The following is a 22,024-nucleotide window of genomic DNA, read 5'->3' as shown; positions in this document are numbered from 1 at the left end:
AGACTGATAAAGCTGTGGATCTTCACGGTTAAAAATATATCGTCTCCAAAGAACCATGGCAAAAATTGAGTAGGCCGGAGGAAAGATTACACTTAGAGGAAGCAACTGCTGCAACCTTGAGAGTGCAAGAATGTATGAATCTCCAAGAATATCTGCAATAAGCCCATCATAGACAGTTCTGCAGTTCCCCAATAGAATCCTAAACCAATGTACCGAAACTTCTGTGAAGTTTTCAATCCTAAAAGTTCCAGTAGGACGGGATACACCATTCGTACTTGATTTCAAACCTCTCAGGAGCTGCAGAATATCCAAACCATCTTTTATTTTTAAAGCAGCAACCATCCGCTCAAGACTAACAGCTCCATGAACAACAGCCCCCCACAACAAGAGCAGAAAACAGCAGCAGATACTTTTGCAGCTCTCCCAACAAAGCCTTTCCCTGAGTTGCTGAGATCACTTGTATGATTTCCATATGCATCATGGGCCTCAGGAGATGGTTGAAACTGATTGCGGTGCATTCTTTGGAGGAGCAAAAGCTGCTGTAACAGCTGCAGAAGTTTCAACAGCCAGAGCTATTTCAAATGCAACGGCTGAAGCGGTCCCCAAGAGTTTTCTTTCAGTAAGCAAAGAGAATTGATGGTGGACACGCAAAGTGTGCCCGAACAAAATTTAGCGAATTACTCTCACAGAATTAACACCTTGATAGTTACCTCCTGCAAAATCCAAATGTTTTGCTATCACATGCCCAGCATTCACAAACAATTGCAGAAGAAACAGCAGAAGCAACTGTTGAAAGGTCTCCATCTGGATTTGCACCCCCATTTTGCCTGATACATTCTACTAAGCCCGAACAATGTCATGTGCAATTTGATAGCTATCTTCTTTCTCAAAAGTGGGTGGATTCCTGGGAGCTGCAAGAACTTTCTTTTCCTTCAAACTGCGCTGAATTTCATCAGCTTGCCGTTGCACTATCTCTTTCATATTCTGCACGAGTCTTGAACTCCTTCCATTCAACTTTTGGCGGACCTGCTCATCAATCTCCTCGCCTGCTGAAATCCCCGAAGAAGAAATCAAATCACCATCAACAGACCGCCCATTATCAAGCTCAGCTAACAGGCGCTGATCACAAGTGGTCCGAAAGCTTTTCTCCCACTTGGCCACACCAGCCACATCTCTGTATTTCTTCAAAAAATATCGGACATAAGCAAAAGCTGTTGAACCAGGATGCCTGACAGTTGCTGACATAGAATTTCTGTTCACTAAAGCACTTAGAACATCAGGCAAGATGTCAGTCGCAAGAAGTATGTTCTCGTACCTGCAAGCATTGCACAATAAAGATATCAAAACCATATAAAATCATAACAAAGTTGAAAGCCATACAGCTGATGGACAAAGGGACTTGTCTAGCTGCTGGCTGAAACTCCTCATTAATACAACAGTGACCAATTCTCATTTTATTTCCTAATTAATTATGTAGTGTATGACTTAACCTACATCTACCTATGATGCAAACTGTTAGGCATGACACTCTTAAATCTTTTTACATGGTCACATCATAAATATCTACTAGGTGGTGCCCAAAGTTGGTCTCAATGTGTGCATGGTCCCCTCTCCACACATGGACTGCATTTTCTAAGACAACCCAAAATAGCAAAGCAAGTTTAGGTGACGCAAAATAGTATGATGGATACCAAATAACTTCTCTACTATTCTTTTTGGGGATAATTTTTATCTTTTAGAAAGAAAGGTTAATTGAACACTCAACAAGGATTCTCATGGTAAGTATATATATGGGATCATTAACAACTAAAGCTTGTCTATGCATTAAAAGTTTAAAACCTGAATAAAAAAGCAGATCTCAAATTGTATATATCACAAAAATAACAAGGATGCAAAATTTGCATACACTGCTCCCAAATGGACTCAAATCAGAATCTGCACATACATTTTACACAAACACATGCCAAAACAAGATAACAAAGAGAGAAAAAATTCCCCCAGATAAATATAACTCCCAGCATTTAAAGAGATATGTAATGCTTTAGGAGTGGTCAAACATCCTTGACAGCTCATATGTTTAAAGTGTTCAGATTAGTCATATAAAAACAGTAATACCAGAACATAATAGTACTTTCTACTAAAGATATTATAGTATGAAAAAAATGGTCCAAAATGCTTATTGGAAATGGTTTTGTCCAAAACATCATATATTCTTTTTTTATTCCCTCTTCTGTGACCTGTTTCTCATTTGTGTAAACAAATCATTGCATAAAAGCTTTTGGAAAACAGCGGAACAACAGAATGAACGTACCTAAGCAGAGATGAGAACACAAGTGCCTCGCTGACCTGACAAACTTGGTGATCTCTGTTCCTCGTATGCATAGAACTCCTCCCAGGTTGGCCTGAAGAGCCCATTCCACCACGAATCTTCGCTAGTAACCATACGAGGAACCTCGCACCAGAGACTAAATCACAACATGTATCCAGTACATAGAGAACTGACAGCAGTTCTTCATCACCTAGTCTCCATTTGGATGTTGTTTTATCATCAGGCTGCACAGAAAGGATGCTTATAGAATTGGTAGCTTTAGCAGCTGTCACTTCATTTCCTTCAACAAGTTGTCTTACTGATTTCAACAACCACGAAGAGACAGATCGTCTTTCGAGCAATCTAAGTCTTTTTAGTGACTTCCCAATTTCAGTCAGATTTGCTGCCCTCGTGTGATCAAAATCTTTAACATTATCACCATCGATATTAGGTTTATGGTGGGGACAGCTCATCTTGCTTTCACAGACATGACTAGTCGATGCCCCCTGGCTACCTTCGATTCTAGCAGCTGCAAGTTGTGCAAGACTTTGTGTTTTACGAACCACTTTTGCCCTACCCCTAGAAGTTTGCTTAACAGACTTCTGTAAAGGTTCAATGTTGAAAGATTCTTGTAACTTTGTGCCTTTCCTCACCCACCAAATATCTTCCTCGTCCGATTGAATCAATGGTAACCCTTGGAAAGGAGTGGCGCTATCATCCAATTTCTGCCCCTTGGACCTCATACAATCCTCACATCCACTTTTTGCTTCTCCAGTATCAACTTGTGAGAGCGTTGACGTTGCTGATTCTTGAAAGCTTGTTTTGATTTGGCAAGGTTCAGATTCCACTGGGGGAGGATATGTAAAACCCAACAGGCTTGACAATAGAGCTTTAACATCTTCTACTTGTTCTGGCACTCTTCCATGCTTATCACCTCCTGATGAAACTGGAAGATCACTCTGCTTCCGAATGCAGGAACTTGCAGTATACCCGCCTCTGCCACTTGCATAAAATGAGTGACCACATGAAAGTTCTGAGAGAACAAGGCGTCGCTCGCTGGAGTATGTTGACATCATCTCATATAACTGTTGCTCTTCCGCAGTCCTAGTTTCCTCAAGAATATCAAATAAAGAAGACCCAGGAAGCTGCTTTAAAGTTCTGTGATGCCTCCTTTTTCTTTCAACATCCAACATTGTGTCATTCTTGTCAGTAATTCCACTAATAATTAGCTGCCTGACATAAGCCTGAGGAAAAAATATACCATTGCGGATAAGTTCTACGATGAGAACATCCACCCGGGTAAAACCTGCAACACTGCTAACTTCATGCTGATCCAACCAACACACGATGATATCATGCAGTGGACCAGGGCTCTCAAAGATATCATTTGTATCCTTCTTATCATCCACATTCTTTGCATTACTTCGCAATCCAGAAGAATCATCCACAGCAGCTGCTGTCAAAGCATCAGTCAATGAAGAACCTTTGGTGATATTATTCAGGGTAACGCGAGTGCTACTCTTAGAACGAGACAAGTTATTCATCTCATCCATTTTATTCTTCAAGATAGACACTGCCATATGTATCTGAGACAAATCTCTTCTTCCTGTAAATTTCACATTCTGAGAGGGAGATGCTCGGCAATCACGGTAATCACATGTCGCCCATTCACAAAGGAAAAATATAGAACAGATAAGGGATAGCTCAACAGTCCCAATCCACATCAGAGAAGACTGCAAACAGGGGCTGACTTCTTTAATCCACCTCTCTTCCATTAACGCATCAGATAAATCATTAAAGAGTGAAGAATATGCCACTGACAAATTTCCTGTGACAAGAGCTTTGTCCAAAGCCTGTACCACTTTGGCTGCACCACGTGCTTGAAGGTTAGGGTTAGCAACTGTTGTGAGATCACATGCACGTTTCTGAATTGAACAAACAGCATAACCACAGGACAAATACCGATAAGCATCATGCCTTTTAGAACTTGAAATTTCACCACCACTAGTTATCTTCAACAAAGCACCTCTACCATATACATCAGGAACCACAAATGATGGGAGAGGAAAGCAATCCAAAGAAACAAATGTATCTGGCACTGCAAGTACCATGTATCGCAGTAACTCTGCTATAACAGAAGAAACTGAAGGCCTTTTTGGACTATCGGCAACAGAAGCGTCATTGAGACGTCTCACTAGTAGCTCCACAAACATGCGCACATATGTTTGTGAGAGAGTAATGGTGTCAACCAGACCAAGCATGATAGGCAAAAGAAGCTCTAAAACATCAACCGAATCTCTCTCCTGAACAAAGGAGATAAATAGATCAATAATTTCAATAGACGAATAGGAACTGAAACATAAACTTTGACGTCGATTGAACTCTCAAACAGAAGTACCTGGAGTTGGTTAGATAGCCATTCGATAAGTACCGAGGGAACAAGCAATTCTTCTGTGAGATGCCATTGGATGAGACGAACCATATACCGCCATTTTAAGTGCACCAAGGGTTCTTCACTGTCTCCAGCAGCTGGAGATGCTTCTGTTTTAATTTTTATTTGATTGGTTCCAGCAGCAAGTCCTGGTGATGACTGCTCTCTAAAAGATGGAGGTACAACGGCACCCTCTTTAGAACAAAATTCGTCCAAAATCTGTTGTAAGTATTCAACAACATCCTTTGTCCACTGATTAGATCGTTGATTATCAGAAGCAGCTACTGAAACACTGTTAGGTGTCTGTCGGGTCTGTAGCTATATAAAATTGAATACACGTCATCACAATGGTGCAATGTGGCATTTGGTAGTAAACAAGAGATAGGTTGCAAGAGATTCCAAACCTGATTCAGGTATGTCACTTTAATAAACCATGTTGCTCTTAGTAACGGGACATTATATCGAATGAGACCTTCAAAAAGTGATTTCCTACGGTAACCATGAGGAACGTGCTCAGACAATGAACGCAATCGCTTGTTTGGCTGAGCAAGGGCCTGCAAGGCAAAAGTGGATGTAAAGAAAGGAGAATACTTAATGTAAGCGAGCTGAGCTCATTGCTGCCAGCGTAACAAAAGTTAAAACGGCATTCAGCGCCATAAATCAAATATTCCAAGCTGTACAACTTTGAATTCCACAGACGCAACACGTGAAAAAGGCTAATGCTCGCTATCCCAAGTAGCAAGGCTGTTCAAGATTTTAAATGTCAAAAGCAACCTCACAGTAAGAATGGCCATATGTCCTTAGCTGTTATTCTAGAAGTACACTATCAAATACTCAAAAGGAAGCAGAACATCTAACTATCATGCGAAGGCAAGCTCGAGAATTTGCAAATTTAGAGCAACTCCAATAGCTTGGCTAAAATTAGTTGCCAAATTCCATTGTTTAGCCATTTTGTAAAATAGAAAACTTCTCAAAAAAGAAGAGATCTACAACAGCCTTGCTATTTTACAAAGTCATATAGCCAACGCCTGTGGTTGCCTATATATGGCCACCGAAAATCAAGGAATAGCCAGCTTCCTATTTTACAAAATTAGATAGCACATCTGTTGGAGCCTACTTTTTGCTATACAAATTCGAGAATAGCCTCCACAACAAGAATAGCCAAGCTGTTGCAGTTGGCAAACATGAAATATTTACCGAGGTTCCATTGAACAAAACATTATATTATAACAGAAAATGACAGGTTAGTCTGCTCGACCTCAGCCCATTTTCTGCGTGCGTCTTCATTACATGGCCTTTGCTCTGGGTAAACTCCAGGCTTGATCAATAGAGATCCAGAAAGAGGAACTCCGTAAACTTGGCCAGCCTGTTGAAAAAGAAAGAGCATCAGTTTTTTTTTATGTTATTATGTAATAGGAGGGATTATATTTTTACAGGCACCAGTACTAAAGAAAATACAGAACAAATACCTTTCTCTTTTGAGCACGAGATTCATTGATCGCTCTTAAACGCTTCTTTAGTGCCTTCATCAAAGAATGAATGTGACAAAGTGTTAGTTGTAGCCTTATCTGAGTAAACCATACAACAAAGAAAAGGGAAAGGGAAGGGAACAGAAGGTTTGAGGAAGAAAATATAAATTATTAGACCATATTCCAACAAGAAGGTTACATCCACTATCCTGGAAGGCTTAACAACACCTTAAGAGGAAAACATAAATCTATGTAGTACATTCAGTAGAATGTGCAGGTTTTGAATATCAAAACATGAAAGAACAAAATCAAACCTGAAGGGACCCCCAAATCACACAATAAAAACAACGAACTAAGGAAGTTGACAAACTGAAATTCAATGCTATTTCTTGATTCCAATTACTGCAATATCATCCATTTCAAGCATTACAGCCACAGTACATGCAGTTTTGAGTATGTTTGATACAAGAATGCAAAAGGCCCAAAAGCAAATTTTTCATCAGAAGTTCTTTCAGGGTACCAAAGGTAATTTTCCAGGGTGCATGTTTATGCCAAGTTACCAACTATGATCATCTGGTGTAAGCAAGAACTTCATAATTAAACAAGGATCGCTGGCCACACAAGCAGCCTGTTCTAGGGCTTGTAAACAAAATTTAGTAGAATAACATATAAGGCAATGTTATTGGCCTAGCACATTTCACGTACAAAGCAAGAAAACATTCGTTTCAATTATCTGTGAAGAGGTATCAGATGGCACGACCAATCACAAGTTGGTGTGGGATTAAAATACAAAAACAGGGAATGGATGGGAATGTCATATGCCGTGAAACCATGTAAAAAACAGTGCTACATGATAATTAATTATAGCATTTCCTTGTGCCAGAATATCCATTCTGCCCTCTCGTTTTACAGAAGTAACATTTCTTGCGAACAAGAAAACAATTTTTTGCGTCATAATGGAAAAACAGGTCCCAAGCCCTGGTAAAGGAGAAGGGTTGTGATAGGCGTGGCGAGCCAACGTTAAATCTAGCCATTCTAATGGAGATGAAACCCGAAAGAAAACCGTTGGGGCGTAACCCTCTTAGCGACACGCCATATCGGAACCCGGGTATGGTGTTAAATGAGCAAGGGCCGGGTCGTCACCCCCGTGACGCGCCGTGTCGCGATCTGGGCACGGCGTCAAGTGAGCAAGGATCGGGTCGTCGCATCCTTAGTGGCGCGCTACATCGGCGCCCGGGTGTAGTGAAAAATGAGCAAGGGTCTTCACATCTGAGTCGACGGGTGCGAAGGGTAAGGAAGCTAGTCGAACCGACTAGGATCCGTTTAGGTAGTTGGAATGTAGGGTCGCTTACAGGTAAGTTAAGAGAATTAGTTGATACCGCGGCTAGGAGGCGTGTAAATATATTATGTGTTCAAGAGACTAAATGGAAGGGTCAGAAGGCGAAGGAGGTGGACAATACAGGTTTCAAGCTTTGGTACACAGGGGCAGTTGCGAATAGAAATGGAGTAGGAGTTTTGATTGATAAGAGCCTCAAGAATAGTGTGGTGGTAGTGAGAAGGCAAGGAGATAGGATTATCTTAGTCAAGCTTGTCATTGGTGATATGGTCTTAAACGTAATTAGTGCGTATGCCCCCCAAGTAGGCCTCGACGAGAGTGCAAAGAGACAGTTCTGGGAAGACTTAGATGGCCTGATTAGAGCTGTACCTAGTAGTGAGAAGCTTTTTATAGGAGGAGATCTTAATGGGCATGTAGTTACTACAAGCGCAGGTTTCGGGGCAGTTCATGGAGGTTTTGGGTATGGTAGTAGGAATCAGGAGGGGGGGGGGAGTTCTGGACTTCGCGGTAGCTTTTGACCTGATGATAGCCAACACTTTCTTTAGAAAGAGAGAATCTCATCTAGTGACCTTCAGTAGTGGACAACACTCTAGCAAGATTGACTTTGTCCTCACAAGAAGAAAGGACAAACGAGCATGCTTGGGTTGTAAGGTGATACCAGGGGAGTGTGTTGTTTCCCAACATAAGCTTTTGGTGGCAGACTTTCGTTTTCAGGTGCGTGCTCGTGGAGATAAACAAGCTAAGATTGAAAGAACAAAGTGGTGGAAACTGAAAGGGGAGACGTCAGAGGTATTCAGGAAAGGGTTATCAAAGAGGGTTTTTGGAAGGAAGAAGAGGACATAAACAACATGTGGGAGAAGATGACGACCAATATTCGGAAGGTGGCCTCAGAGGTGTGTGGAGTAACCAAAGGAAGTGGAGGCGAGGCTAAAGATACTTGGTGGTGGAACGAGGAAGTCCAAAGGGCTATTAAGGAGAAGAAAGAATGCTATAGACGCTTGTACAATGACAGGATTGTGGACAACATAGAGAAGTACAAGGTGGCAAAGAAGACTGCAAAGCGAGCTGTAAGTGTGGCAAAGGGTAGAGCATACGAGGATCTTTACCAACATTTGAGTACGAAGGAAGGAGAGAATGGCATTTATAGGATGGCCAGGGTTCGTGAGAGAAAGACAAGGGACTTCAACCAAGTTAAGTGCATTAAGGATGAAAGGGAGCATCTCTTGGTGAAGGAGGATGAGATCCGACATCGATGACAAGAGTATTTTGACAAATTGTTCAATGGTGAGAATACGAACACAACCTTTCAGTTGGATGACTCTTTTGATGACACCAATAGGCGCTTTGTGCGGAGAATCCAAGAATCTGAGGTCAGAGAGGCGTTGAAAAGGATGAAAGGAGGTAAAGCGATGGGACCGGATGGTATCCCAATCGAGGTGTGGAGATGCCTCGGGGACATAGCTATAGTATGGCTAACCAAGCTGTTCAACCATATTTTTCGATCGAACAAGATGCCTGGTGAGTGGAGAAGTATATTGGTACCGATCTACAAGAATAAAGGGGATACTCAAAGTTGTACTAATTACCGGGGAATTAAGTTGATGAGTCATACTATGAAGCTATGGGAGAGAGTTATCGAGCATCGCTTGAGAGCAATAACGCGGGTCTCTATGAACTAATTTGGTTCCATGCCCGGAAGGTCAACCATGGAAGTCATTTTCTTAATAAGACAAGTGATGGAGCGGTATAGGGAGAAGAAGAAGGACCTACACATGGTTTTTATTGACTTGGAGAAGGCTTATGATAGAATACCAAGGAATGTTATGTGGTGGGCTTTGGACAAACATAAAGTCCCAACGAAGTACGTCGGGCTCATTAAGGACATGTACAACAATGTTGTGACTAGAGTTCGAACAAGTGATGGAGACACGGATGACTTCCCGATTATAATAGGACTACATCAAGGGTCAGCTTTGAGCCCTTATTTATTTGCCTTAGTGATAGATGAGGTTACAAGGGACATACAAGGAGACATCCCTTGGTGTATGCTTTTCGCGGACGATGTAGTGCTAGTTGATGAAAGCCGGACAGGAGTGAATCAGAAACTAGAGTTATGGCGGGAGACTTTAGAGTCCAAAGGTTTTAAACTCAGTAGAACTAAAACTGAGTATATGAGATGTGACTTCGGCACTACTACTCGGGAGGAGGAAGATATTAGTTTGGAAGGTCAAGTAGTGTCTAGGAAGGATACCTTTCGATATTTAGGATCAGTGCTACAGAGAGACGGGGATATTGATGAGGATGTTAGCCATAGAATCAAAGCAGGGTGGATGAAGTGGCGCCAAGCATCTGGTGTCCTATGTGACAAAAGGGTACCACAGAAGCTAAAAGGCAAGTTTTATAGGACAGTGATTAGACCTGCTATGTTGTATGGTGCAGAATGTTGGCCTACGAAAAGACGACATGTTCAACAGATAAGTGTCGCGGAAATGCGTATGTTGCGTTGGATTTGCGGTCATACAAGAAAGGATCGAGTTCGGAACGATGATATACGTGATAGATTAGGGGTAGCACCAATTGAAGAAAAGCTTGTCCAACACCGGTTGAGATGGTTTGGACATGTCCAACGGAGACCTCCAGAGGCACCGGTGCGTAGTGGAATCCTAAGCCAGGATAGTAACGTGAAGAGAGGCAGAGGAAGACCAATGTTGACTTGGGTAGAGGCAATAAAAGAAGACTTGAAAGGATGGAATATACCCAAAGACTTAGCCTTAGATAGGAGTGCTTGGAAGACAGCTATTCACGTGCCTGAACCTTGATTGCTTCTGTTGGGTTTCAACTCTAGCCTACCCCAACTTGTTTGGGACTTAAAAGGCTTTGTTGTTGTTGTTGTTGTTGTAATGGAAAAACAGGATTGCCTTACAAATTATTCAGTAAATATAGACAGATTTTCCTTACCTCCTTGCACTTTATGACAACATCTGGCTTACAGAAGTATGGGATCTGGCTGAGTACAATCTCTCTTGCTTCCTATCAAGCCCAGGAAAATTTAATTTCAGTCAATGCACTAGATTGTTGGAATATGTCGAAACTGTGGAAGTGAAAGCAAAGTACAGATGAATACAATAACAAATAAGAGGTTATGATTGTCTAAACTCCTAAAAGTATGGCTGCTGTGGAAAAAAGAATAGCATGATGTCCATAATGTGTTGTGTACAACTTCTGTTTCCATACACACCTCAATTCCTTCAACAGTCTCCTTATAACCAGCTTGTGCATACTCTTTGGTTAATGTCTCTTCAGGACAGTTTGGTGTTTGTGGATAGAAGTCAGGTGGCCCAAGCCTACAGAAGAGACATAATGTAAAAGGTATGCCATAGGATCAAATGAAACCATGTCATAGGACAATCAATAGTTCTAAGTTGTAAATAAAAGAACAACATATGAAATTGTTGTTTTATAAGCAGAAATCATATCAAAGCTGAAAGGGAGGGCCAAAAAAAAGGAAGGGAATCATAACCAGTCTGAGATAATAAGCATGTAAACAAAAGAACAGTCGTAAGTGAAGTGGCTTTGGTCCATAAGTTAGACATACTTGTTATTAAGTGGCTCTTTGTCACACTTTAGCTTGTATGGAGCTAGCTGTTGCTGCCGCCTGAAAGATAGGGGTGTTAGGGAGAAAAAGAAATCAGAAGTGGGAAAAAATGCACAAGCAAAATGTAAACAAGAAATAGAGTACTGGAAGTGAGGTCGCTACTACTTCCTACTGCACCACAGCACCTTCATTCCAAACAAGCAAGTGAATGTGGCACAATTATATCTACACTTCAAGACTTCAAGTGATACATATGTTCTAGTTATTATTATACAATAGACATGGGAAGTTTACAAAACTTGTATATTAAAGCCCAACTACTGGCGCCAGTTCATCCGCACCAATGAGAACATGTTACTTCAAATCTCTGCATCTGCATATGTGTTGCGATGGCAGACTTCCAGTCAAGCTCGCTGCAGTCAATTTGTTTTGACTGTACAACAGACATGGAAGGGTTGCTCCATTCTCAGACCAAAAGATTGAAGCATAACATAGTTCAATAGAAATAACAACGATGAGCACTTGGTTATTTGGTAGACTGCAACATGCTATTCAGACTTTTGAAAGCATGAATCTCTAGGCAATGCATTCGTGGAAAGGTTCAACACGAAAGTTAATCAAAGGACGAAGCAAGTAGAGAATAATGCGATTACAAGCTATATATGTTCACTCATACAATGGATTTTCCACTTTGTTAAAATACAACAGTCTGTGACAAGCTACTTTATTGAGGGCGGTGATGGATAGCAGTTTGTATGAGGATTAAACACAAATCCTGCTGACAATATAGCCTTGAAAAAGTGTAAGTACAGCATGCATGCAGTTTGTTCGTGGGGGTTGGAGCGCACGAACAAGAACATCTGGCATTACAGTGAGGTGCCTTTATTACTGCCTAATCCGAAGCGGTGACACCGCATCGTACCACAGTGCCTACTCAGCAACTACACCAATCAAATAACAGGTGGCTGTTGTTGTAAACAAACGCCTAACCATGCGGCCAACACCCTGGACAGGGAAACAGGGGTAGAGAGTCACCTGGAGCTGACGGGGTAACCAGAGGAGGAGGACGAAAACGGCGAGGCTTCCGACCTCGCGCCGTCCCTGCCGCCGCTGAACCCAGCACTGTTGCCGGCGTACCTCTGCATGGCCCCCCCAGCAAGTCACCTGAGCGGCGCCCCCGGCATGATCACGGATCAGGGCGCTCTGCTGCGGCACGGGGGTGGGGAAAGCCTCCTTTTATTTGTCGTCAGCCGCGGGCCAGAAAAGCGAAAGCAAGAGGAGGTTGGGCAGTGGCGCGGTGCTCCGCCCGCCGGCCGGGCGGGAAGAAGTCGGAGGCGAGGTCGATCACTGCAGGGCAGCAGGGTTGAGGAGTCAGGTCAGCGGGGAACAATTTTTTGGAATAAAAAAATTGCAGAGCGGCTAAGGAGCTGCAGATCGCGGGGCGGCGAAACCCTAGGCGCGGATCAGGGGAGTCGATTGGAGGAGGGAGGAAGCGGAGAGGTGAGCGGAGATCCGCGCGCGGCCGGATCCCGAATCCGCGAGAGTAGGGTTTTAGGGGGAGAGGAGTCTCACCTTGTGCGAAAATCAGGCGGAGAAAATGGCCGACCGCGGGGGAGCGGAGCGGAGCACACGGGGTGGGCAGCGCAGGTAGGCTAGGGTTTGGTGGCGGGGCGGGGACGGGAGAAGGGTGGAGGAGGCGAGCGGCGGGGCGAGGGAGTGACGAGTGGATGGGTGGATGGATCGGTGGAGCTGCTGCTCGCTGCCCTGCCTGCTGGTGCTGGGTTGCTGCGCTGCGGTGGTGGGTTGGTAAAGGCAAAGGGAAATGGTGGTGTGGCTCTCTGGAGAGGGGTTGCGTTGCGTTCGGGTGTCGGGAGGAAGAAAGGAAAAGGAAAAGGAAACAGCTGCAGCAGCCCTTCCGCTCAAAGTCTGTCTGATCCTCTCTTCTTCCGTTAATAGTAACGCCACGCCGCGCTGACCGTTGACTCATCTCCTGTTCCGTTTGCTGCCGTGGCCGATCGTCATCACCCAGCCACCCTGAGGACTTAGTCCTTGTTCAGTTCGCGAAAAGTTTTCTCAAAAAGTGTTACTGAATCCATCACGTCGAATCTTACGATACGTGCATGGAGTATTAAATATAGACAAAAAAAACTAATTGCACAGTTTGGTTGAAAATTGCGAGACGAACGTTTTGAGCCTAATTAGTCCATGATTGAACACTAATTGTCAAATAAAAACGAAAGTGCTACCGTAGCCAAATTTCCAACTTTTCACGAACTAAACAAGGGCTGAATTTTTGGGCGTGGGGATGAGAGTGACCGGGGGGACCAACACAACAAGATACCCCGTGCTTGGGATTTTCTCGACAAATCTCCTGTCGGCCTACAATAGTAAATGGAAAATGAGACTTGTGGTACGGCCGGGTGGTTTTCTCGTGCTCGTTGCCGCTGTTGATTCAAGATTGTCGCCACGTTTGTTTGGGCTGGTTTGGCTTATAAGTCATGACTAAAAGTACTGTTGGCTGGTTTGGCGTGAGAGAAAAATATTGTTCGTTGGCTGATAAGACATGGCTTATAAGCCAGATACGAACAAGTGAACAGGCTTTGTAAAGCTATTATATTTATTTTATTTATTGCTGCTATGATTATAGATACAAAATCATTCGATGCCTGTTATGTTGAACGAGTAATCTAAGGGCTAGCGCTCGGACATCCGGCTGTAGGGTGCGCCTAGACGCAGCTTCCGCGCCTCGGTCCCGCATCACATCTCGTGCATGCCCGCATCGCATCCCGCGCCCTGCGCCCGCCCGCATCGCGCCCACGCGTCCATCCGTACCCGCAAGGGAAAACCACATGGGTCCCAAGTCAGCCGCCCCCGCCTGCAGATGCGCGCCGCGGAGGCGTCTGCCGCCCTCAGACGCCCACAAATGAACCACGGCGACGCCCCAATAGCAGCACCAGGCAGCTGCGGCAGGCCGCTGTGCACCAGCCACCAGCATCTATTACAACATGTGCAACGCCCGATATACTTTTGAAACATACAGATGAAGCATTTGCAACATATGTCTGAAACAGATAAAACACTTGAAACATGCGTGTATAACCATAGCAACATACGCAACATCCAAATCTGCTTTTGCAAAATCCATATAAAACAATTGCAACATAAGTCTGAAACATCTGAAACACTTGAAACATGTGTGTATAGTCATAGCAACATATGCAACATCCAGAAAAAACACTTGAAACACGTATTTGAAACACCTGAAAACGTACGCTTGCAACATGTGTATATTGTCATTGCAACATATGCAACATCCCAAATCCACTTTTACCACATCTAGATGAAACACTTGAAACATAAGTCTGAAATGTCTGAAACAAACACGGTGTCGCCGCGCGGCAATGGCCTACCTGGTGGGAAATTGCGGCAGCCAGCAAGCTCGGTCAGGAGGACGTCGAGAGCAACGGCCCAACGTACACCCAGTCGTAGGCGCAAGCCTCGTCCCCTTTCCCGCCGACCGAGCGAGGTGGATGGGGCGCAGGCGCAGGTGCAGACCTCCCCTGCCTCCCCTTCCGCGACGCACGAGGTGAATGGGGCCGCGGCACGGGATGGTGGCATAGGAGCGAAAAATCTTGGTGGATAGAGATGGGGAGAAAGGAACACAGGATAGATGAAGCCTTGCAAAGCGCGTGTGGCGGAGCCTAATAATATATTGTACCCCGAACATTCTCGAGCGGACGAGAAAGCCCACTAACCTGTTGCCTTGTTCCGTGAATGGGCTGAGATATTTTGCGTGGTCGTAGCATTTCCAATCCCTAGAAGGTGTGCGTCGCTGCTATCGATTTTATTGCATGCGTCCATGTCTTATATGTGAACACGGCCAATCGGTCTATTGCACGACAGCTGTTCGTAAATTGTGCATATGTTTATCTGTTAACTTTAATGTGAATGGTGTCTGGTTGACTTTTGGCTTATACTTCCACAAATGCTTGTGTATACGCATAAATCTTTACTATCTGTTTCGAGATAGTGTTGTACCCAGCACGTGTAAAAGCACTTTGTGATAAAAGAGCATCCATTCTGATGCATTTGACAATATAACTCCAAGTAGGGCTAACTTAGAATCTTCTTCGTTTTTAGATTTGCATGTATAACCTTGGCTTCTAACGTATAATGGAAAATCATTGATATTTCATCTTAGACGAAATCCATGTCCGCCTTTCACTTTGGGTCATTCCAAACCTTTAAAGGAAGCATTCGTTCAATTTTTATAGAACTTGCTTTTCTAAATTTGTAGTAATGTGGATTTTATGTTTTCTTATGTGTTGGCGCATTGATGTAGATAAACTTACTTGACCTCTATTGCGTGGGGAAAATTTATATGCCCATGTGTATATGTCTTTTTCGTTGGACAATTGTCTGAGTCTTATACTCCTTATTTCACACCTATATAAAGGCGTACTTCATCACTGCCAATTGTCAGATATTGTTCTACTTAACACGTGTCGGTTATTATTTTATTCAACACGCGCAAAACAACTTGGAATACAAACTACTTTACGTATTATTGGTTCATTTAGCATATAACTAAGCAATGCTAAATCGTGATCTTCATCATTTTCTAGATTTACAAGCATAAAGGTGATACATGTAGTGTCGTGAAGTGACGATATTTCATACTCTCTCCGTGTCGGCAAAGGAAGTCGTTTGAGCTGCTGGCGTCATTTGCACAGATGAAGTCGTTTTAGGTTTGTTAACCTGGTTTTGGACGCGATTGCCCTGGACTCTTGGTTTCCTAATACGCTCATTTATTTAGGCCCCGTTCGTTTCGCTGAAAAAAAGTCGAAATACTGTTCCGACTAATTTGTTGTGAGAAAAAATTATTGTCCTAGCTAAAAAAATAAGCCAAAAAGTACAGATTATAAGACAAACGAACAAGACCTACGTAGCGCTGCTTCGGTTGCCATCCCGTCCGCGCCCGCCCGCTCGCCTCCCCTTCGTCCTTGCTCACGTGCTGGCCTTCTCTTCCGCGCTCGCTCGTGCCATGAACCTCGCTCGCACCGTGGAGGTTGTGCCGGACTCTGTGACGTCGGGGGAGGTGGTGGTGCCGGACTCCGTCATGAAGCTCGCTCACGCCATGGAGATGGCACCGCAGGACCTCGAGGACTCCATGACGCCGCAGGAACTCGAGCCGGACTCCAGCGCGCAGCAAGACTTTGTGCCAGACTCTTTGCCACCGGACTCCCAGCCGCATCCTTGCGTTCGCTGCGGCGTGACCCACGACTGCAACGATGTTGAAGGCTGTCGCCGGCTCGCCACCTCGCTAGCAGGTGCGCCCGTTGAGATCGAACCCAGCAAAATGGCCATGCAAAACGCGTGCCAGACGCCCAAACGCGAGCAAGAACGGCAAAAAAACAACGCACCGAACTGGTCTGTGCCATGCAAAATTCAGGACGCTTGGCAAAAATATCACGCGCGTGAGAGAGCTCGAACGGTGCGCACCTCTCGCCTCAGGCCGCGACGCACTCACCGCTCCAACTACCAACGTCTGTTGTCTGAGAAGTACCTGCAACTGTATTTAATAAAGACAAACAGGAAAAAAAAATACACCTTAATTAATTACTCCTTGGTATGCTAAATGCGGTCTTCAACGACTTCCTTTACTAGTATGGAGGGAGTATCAAGAAGCTTAGGGCAGTCCCAATGAAAAAAACTAGTAGTTTCTATAACATAGGATACTGTACAAAAAAAAGTACTGCTTTTCCAACCCATGATTTCTATAACATCATTCATACAAAGAGTAAATTAAATGCAGCACCAAAAACAGATAGATCAATTGTGACAACTATTTTTACAGCCCACATATGTTCCGTCGACAACACACAATGACAAAGAAACAAAATTGGTCGATAGCTGCCAGCAAATCAACACAGCCGGTAAACATAAATCATATTTCTGCATTCCATCACTTTCCAGAACCAAATATCACCATACAGCAACCCATATTTCAGTCTCGAAAACCATACATTAATTAATAATAGCAATTCGGAGATAAAGATAACATGTAAAGTTCATCATATGCAAAATAAAATAATAAGGTGCCACGTCCATGTCAGGTAGGTTGCACATGCACTCCAAAATCCATCAGGTCGCAATGGACTCCAAATCTTCAGAAACCATCCCCTTCGCAATGTACATATACATTAAGTACGTAGTTGATCATACGCGTACATACAATACCTGTACCTCACATCTTACGCATATACTGTATCAGGCGTGGCTGACAACTTGTCTGAGTTCTGAAGCTGTGCAAGCGAAGTTTCAGGAAGAGAGACAGGATGGATATTCTCTCTGTGTGCTCCACGCGAGCGGCCATGTGGGTTCAGGAGGATGCCGCAGCAGATAGAATCCACCGCGCCACGCGGTGCCGCGTTCGTGTTTGTCGTTCTCGTTCGCTTCTTGGCCGTGAATGCCGGTGCCCCAGTGCCGGACTCGGACGGCGAGATGGCCGTGGACGCCGGGGATGCGAGGCGGGAGCCGGCGGGAGGTCCAGCCGCATGACGCGATGTTGCCGGGACTGCTTGCTACGCGCCTTGCCTGCGAGAGCGGAACAAGTCCGCCGGCACGGAGCGAGCGCGCGAGGAGAGGATCCGGGCGGAGCAACCGATCCGGGGTGAGAGAGGGGAAGACACGACCTGGGTCTCCCCAACGCGATTTTCCCCGTTTCTTAGCGTCTCATTCTGCGCGTCGACTCCGTTTCTCCTCCAAGAAACGGTTTCTCTCTTTCTCTCTCTCTCCTCAATTAATCTCTTGACACATCAGCAAAATATTTAGGAAAAAGTCTAAATGACCCCCTCAGCTATTGCAACTCGGCCACCTCACCCCCTAACCTATAAAATTAGGTATTTAAACTCATCACCTTTGCCAAACCGTTTATTTTACCCCCTGGCTGGTTTTGCTGCCCGATTTTGCCTAGGTGGCACTCCAAGCTGGCAGGTGGAGACATAATAGAGGCAGGCCCAGCTGTCAGAAGCTGACAGCCTTGCTACGTGCCGCCGTAGACACCCTGCGCCCAGCATCACCGTCGCTGCATGCAGCCACGCACGCACCGCGCCAGGCTCACCGCTCACGCACCACCGCCCAGCGCCCAACGCCCTACCTCCGACGCGGCTAGGTGCTTCCAGCGCCGCCAGTGTGCTCCACGCCGCAGTGCCACGCTAGGCAGCCAAGGAGCGCGAGCACCGAGACATGGTGGACGGCGCTGCCGCGCGTCGGCTCAGCCGCGCAGTAGGTCGCGGCGACCGCGGCGCCTATCCTGGCCAAGGAGTGTGGGCAGCGGCGCTGGCATCGTGAAGGCTGAAGGGGCACCGGGACAGGCGCTGCTCATCTGTCGCGCGCTAGACGGCGTTCCTCGACGCGCTCGCGGGGATCCCGTCCTCCGATGGTCGTAAGCTGTTCGCCGTCGTGCCTCTCAGTCTTAGCCTAGTGCTCCTCCGCCTTCCCGACGACAGCGCGAGGAGAGCAACACGGTGCGCCAGAGGAAGGCGAGCGAGGGGAGCAGCACAGAGACGGAGCGCTCCTCCGCTTTCTGGCATGGTCGCATGGAGGTAATCAGATTGTGTCGTGGAGCTATTCTTGGCTTCTTGGCGATGCATTGGATCACATGCTGTACAGGTGTGTGTTTCCTCTCCGATAAGCACGCGGCGTGTGGGATCAACACAAGAACGAGATGGATCGGAGGCCAAGGCGCTCGTGGACCAGTCGATGGCCGCGGCTCCCCAAGCGCAGCTGAAGCAGGCCACCGCCGCGGCGCACGTGAGGGGAAAGGCCGAGGAGGAAGGCAGCGAGGCCCGGCGTACGACACCAGATGCTGCTTCATCCAACCCGGCACCGGATCCTGCTGCGTTCGGCCTCCGTCCCGCTGCTCCCATGCCGCCACCTCTCCGTCCGCGTCGACTGCTACCCGGTCCTCCAGATCAGCGCCGTGTCACGGGGCCTTCGAGGCCTCTGCCCTCCTTGCGCTGGTCGCCGCCGTTTGATCGCGCCCTCTCTGGTATGGGGCCGAAAGGGTCTTACAGGTGGGGCGAGGCTAGCTTGGACAGCCACATAGACAAAACTGGGAGGCAAAACCACAATAGGGGGTAAACTAAACGGTTTGTCAAAGTTGGGGGTGCTTGTTACCTAGTTTCAAACTTCAGGGGGTGAAATAGCCACACTACTAAAGGTTAGGGGGTGATGTAGACTTTTTCCAAAATATTTATGAAACAGTCTAATTAATACACATAGAAACCACTATAAATGTACCGTTGGGAGTGCCCTTATGTTCGTCTTTTATTCCTGTTGGATTATGTAGTGTCCTAATTTTAGTTCAAAGACAACATATGTCATTTACATAGCCATATATATCTTGGTCATTAAAAGTAATTTATTTTTATTTTATAAAAAGTTAACAACATACATGAATAGCGTGAACACTCAAATAACCGATCATTCCACTCGTAGAAGGAAGCATTGACAACATATGCGATTCACATAGCCATATATGTCATGGTTGCTAACCTAATTTTTTTAGTTCTTATTTTAATTTTTATTTTTATATTGTTTTTTAGCTATGATCATGTGGTATTGTGTCTTTTTTATGTGTTGGTGCTTTGACATGGATAAGGTGCAAGCAATTTATATGTGCATGTGTTCCTTGCATTTGCACGGTGTCGGGTTCATAAACCCGGGGTCCCAAATGGACCGGCTTTTCTGTAAAAACTCGGCCCAGCAGACGGCATAGCGACGACGCGCGCCTCCTGGGCCGGCCCTGTGACAGAACCGCCCAATTTATATAAGATCAAGTACGGTTGTCCCCGCTAACACGTTGACACACCCATACTTTCACTCATATAAACCCGGTAGTCCGCCGAGTGTCCCGAAAGACCTCGGTAAATCAACATCACAACCAAGATCGCGTGATTAAGCAAATACACATCACATACATCAAGTTGCAGCGGAAATAATATTAAAAAGGGGTTAACAAATAATAGTACAAGTTTGGGGTTTTAAAACTGCTTAGTGGAAACAACATAGCTTTCAAATGATTACATTAATATAAGTTCCAAATATATTGCTAGCATAGTGACATCATCCGACAAAAGCATATAGAGGAGAAGTAAGTATAGAATCACCGAGCCCACCGGTGGTTAGCCACCATCATCAACAGGTCGAGAACATCACCTGCAACAAGGTGGGATAAACCCTGAGTACTTGAATGTACTCAGCCAGACTTACCCGTCGAAAACCAAAACAAATGACACCAAGGATCATGCAAGGCTTTCTTTAGTGGGCTAGCTGACTTATTTGCGAAAAGCATAAGCTATCATGAAGAAACCAATTTAAGTACTTTGCATCATCTTTATTATGACCTATCCATCTAGGTAAGCACCTGTACTATAGCAATCACTTGATTAACCAATAGCATCCAGTTACCAATTTAAATTTAGCATATCCCATACCATCCAGATAACCATCATTGTTCCATAATAATTACTACGATGAAGTAACTCGAGTCAAGTGCTCACTATCCAGGAGCGATGGCGATTCGAATCGATTCCTAACCAGCTGGTGATTTATTCCTTACACAAACCTCACTCACCCGCTAAAGTGAGATATTGATCACCGAGTCAACTTTCCAGGAATCTCGAGTTTGCCAGGAACCACATGTACCCGGGGGCCGACCGACTGCACTTTGGTCTTATCATCTCGCCCCCGTGTCCTACCACACCTGCTCCGGCACAGTGCGTTGCGGGCAATCTACTCGGCCCGAAAAATCTCCCAGCTTCGCGGTCGGAAGGTACTTTATCCGGCCAGCTAAATGTAAGGCATGCGTTCAACATGACTCGAGGCCCAACAACGGTCGGTCCTTAATCGACACAGACGGGGATAGATCCACACCCAAGACCTCCATGTCTTGTTGCTTCTCTATCGACATCCCGTCCGGTCTCCATTTACATTACCCCATGGTTACTTCCAGGATATCATTCTTTCCATAGCTAAATTCTTCCAGTAACCACCTATAATGTAGGTGACCGGATATCACCGATCGCTACCGGTCTAAGCAAGGCCAAGCAGTTATTCGATCCTGACCTAACAGGGTAAAAAGGTAATAAGGTAGGCAAGGATAGTAATAAATGCATCAACGGTTTCAACCAACTCCTACAACTTAATGCAACAATATATAACTCATATATAGAAAGAATTGCTTTTATAAATTAGGAGGCTTATAATGCTCCGGGGCTTGCCTGGGATCCGACACAAGTCAGTTCAGTTAGCTTGCACCATCCTGGTGACATCTCAGATCCTAGCACTCGCTTAGTCCTTCCATCTTCGGGACAGATACTCCATACATCGTCTTCGGATTCGGCTCCAACATCACGTCCTTCACGTGTTTCATCTAGCGTACCTAGATGAGATGCAAGAAGCAAGTGCATGAATATGAAGAATAGTACCATGAGACGCATCACAAATAGCAAGCAAGACAAGCATCGTTTACACTAAACACACTTAAGTACTTTGCGATGCTTAACTTAACATCACACAATCTATCATGCTAAGATAACAAAGAATATTATACATGGCACATAAGTCTCACAAGATCTCAGGTGTATTTAACTTAATTATCAAGGACGTGAACCACACTTAGCAACATGCAAAGCAAGTCAAGGTGAAGCAACAACTATAACCGGAATATGCCAATTTCTGGACTTGCAAACAGCAGCTTCATAAATCAATCATATCTGGAGTTTTATAAATCCAAATGATATGAAACAAGACATTCTGGAAAGCTTAGGAAATTATCTACATTTCATCTTTAATCATCTCAGCATGATTCTCAAGTTAA

The 22,024-nt window shown here is 45.0% G+C and overlaps 1 protein-coding gene across 1 annotated transcript; it reads right to left on the bottom strand.

Moving 5' to 3' along the window:
• Nucleotides 1-792: 792 nt before the first annotated feature.
• Nucleotides 793-13,021, bottom strand: LOC136450913 (mediator of RNA polymerase II transcription subunit 12-like). The gene is made up of 11 exons (XM_066451600.1): nucleotides 12,712-13,021; nucleotides 12,175-12,486; nucleotides 11,140-11,199; nucleotides 10,783-10,888; nucleotides 10,503-10,574; nucleotides 6,209-6,262; nucleotides 5,998-6,105; nucleotides 5,144-5,293; nucleotides 4,707-5,057; nucleotides 2,312-4,611; nucleotides 793-1,315 (listed from the first exon to the last, which is right to left on the bottom strand). Exons 2-11 carry the CDS (start codon nucleotides 12,282-12,284, stop codon nucleotides 841-843), a joined length of 3,786 nt encoding a protein of 1,261 aa, XP_066307697.1. The 5' UTR covers nucleotides 12,285-12,486; nucleotides 12,712-13,021; the 3' UTR covers nucleotides 793-840.
• Between the last annotated feature and the right edge of the window lie 9,003 nt (nucleotides 13,022-22,024).

The sequence above is a fragment of the Miscanthus floridulus genome, chromosome 1, assembly GCF_019320115.1.
Source record: "Miscanthus floridulus cultivar M001 chromosome 1, ASM1932011v1, whole genome shotgun sequence".
In the NCBI taxonomy this organism is placed as follows: domain Eukaryota; kingdom Viridiplantae; phylum Streptophyta; class Magnoliopsida; order Poales; family Poaceae; genus Miscanthus; species Miscanthus floridulus.
This window is presented reverse-complemented; position numbering and strand designations above follow the sequence as displayed.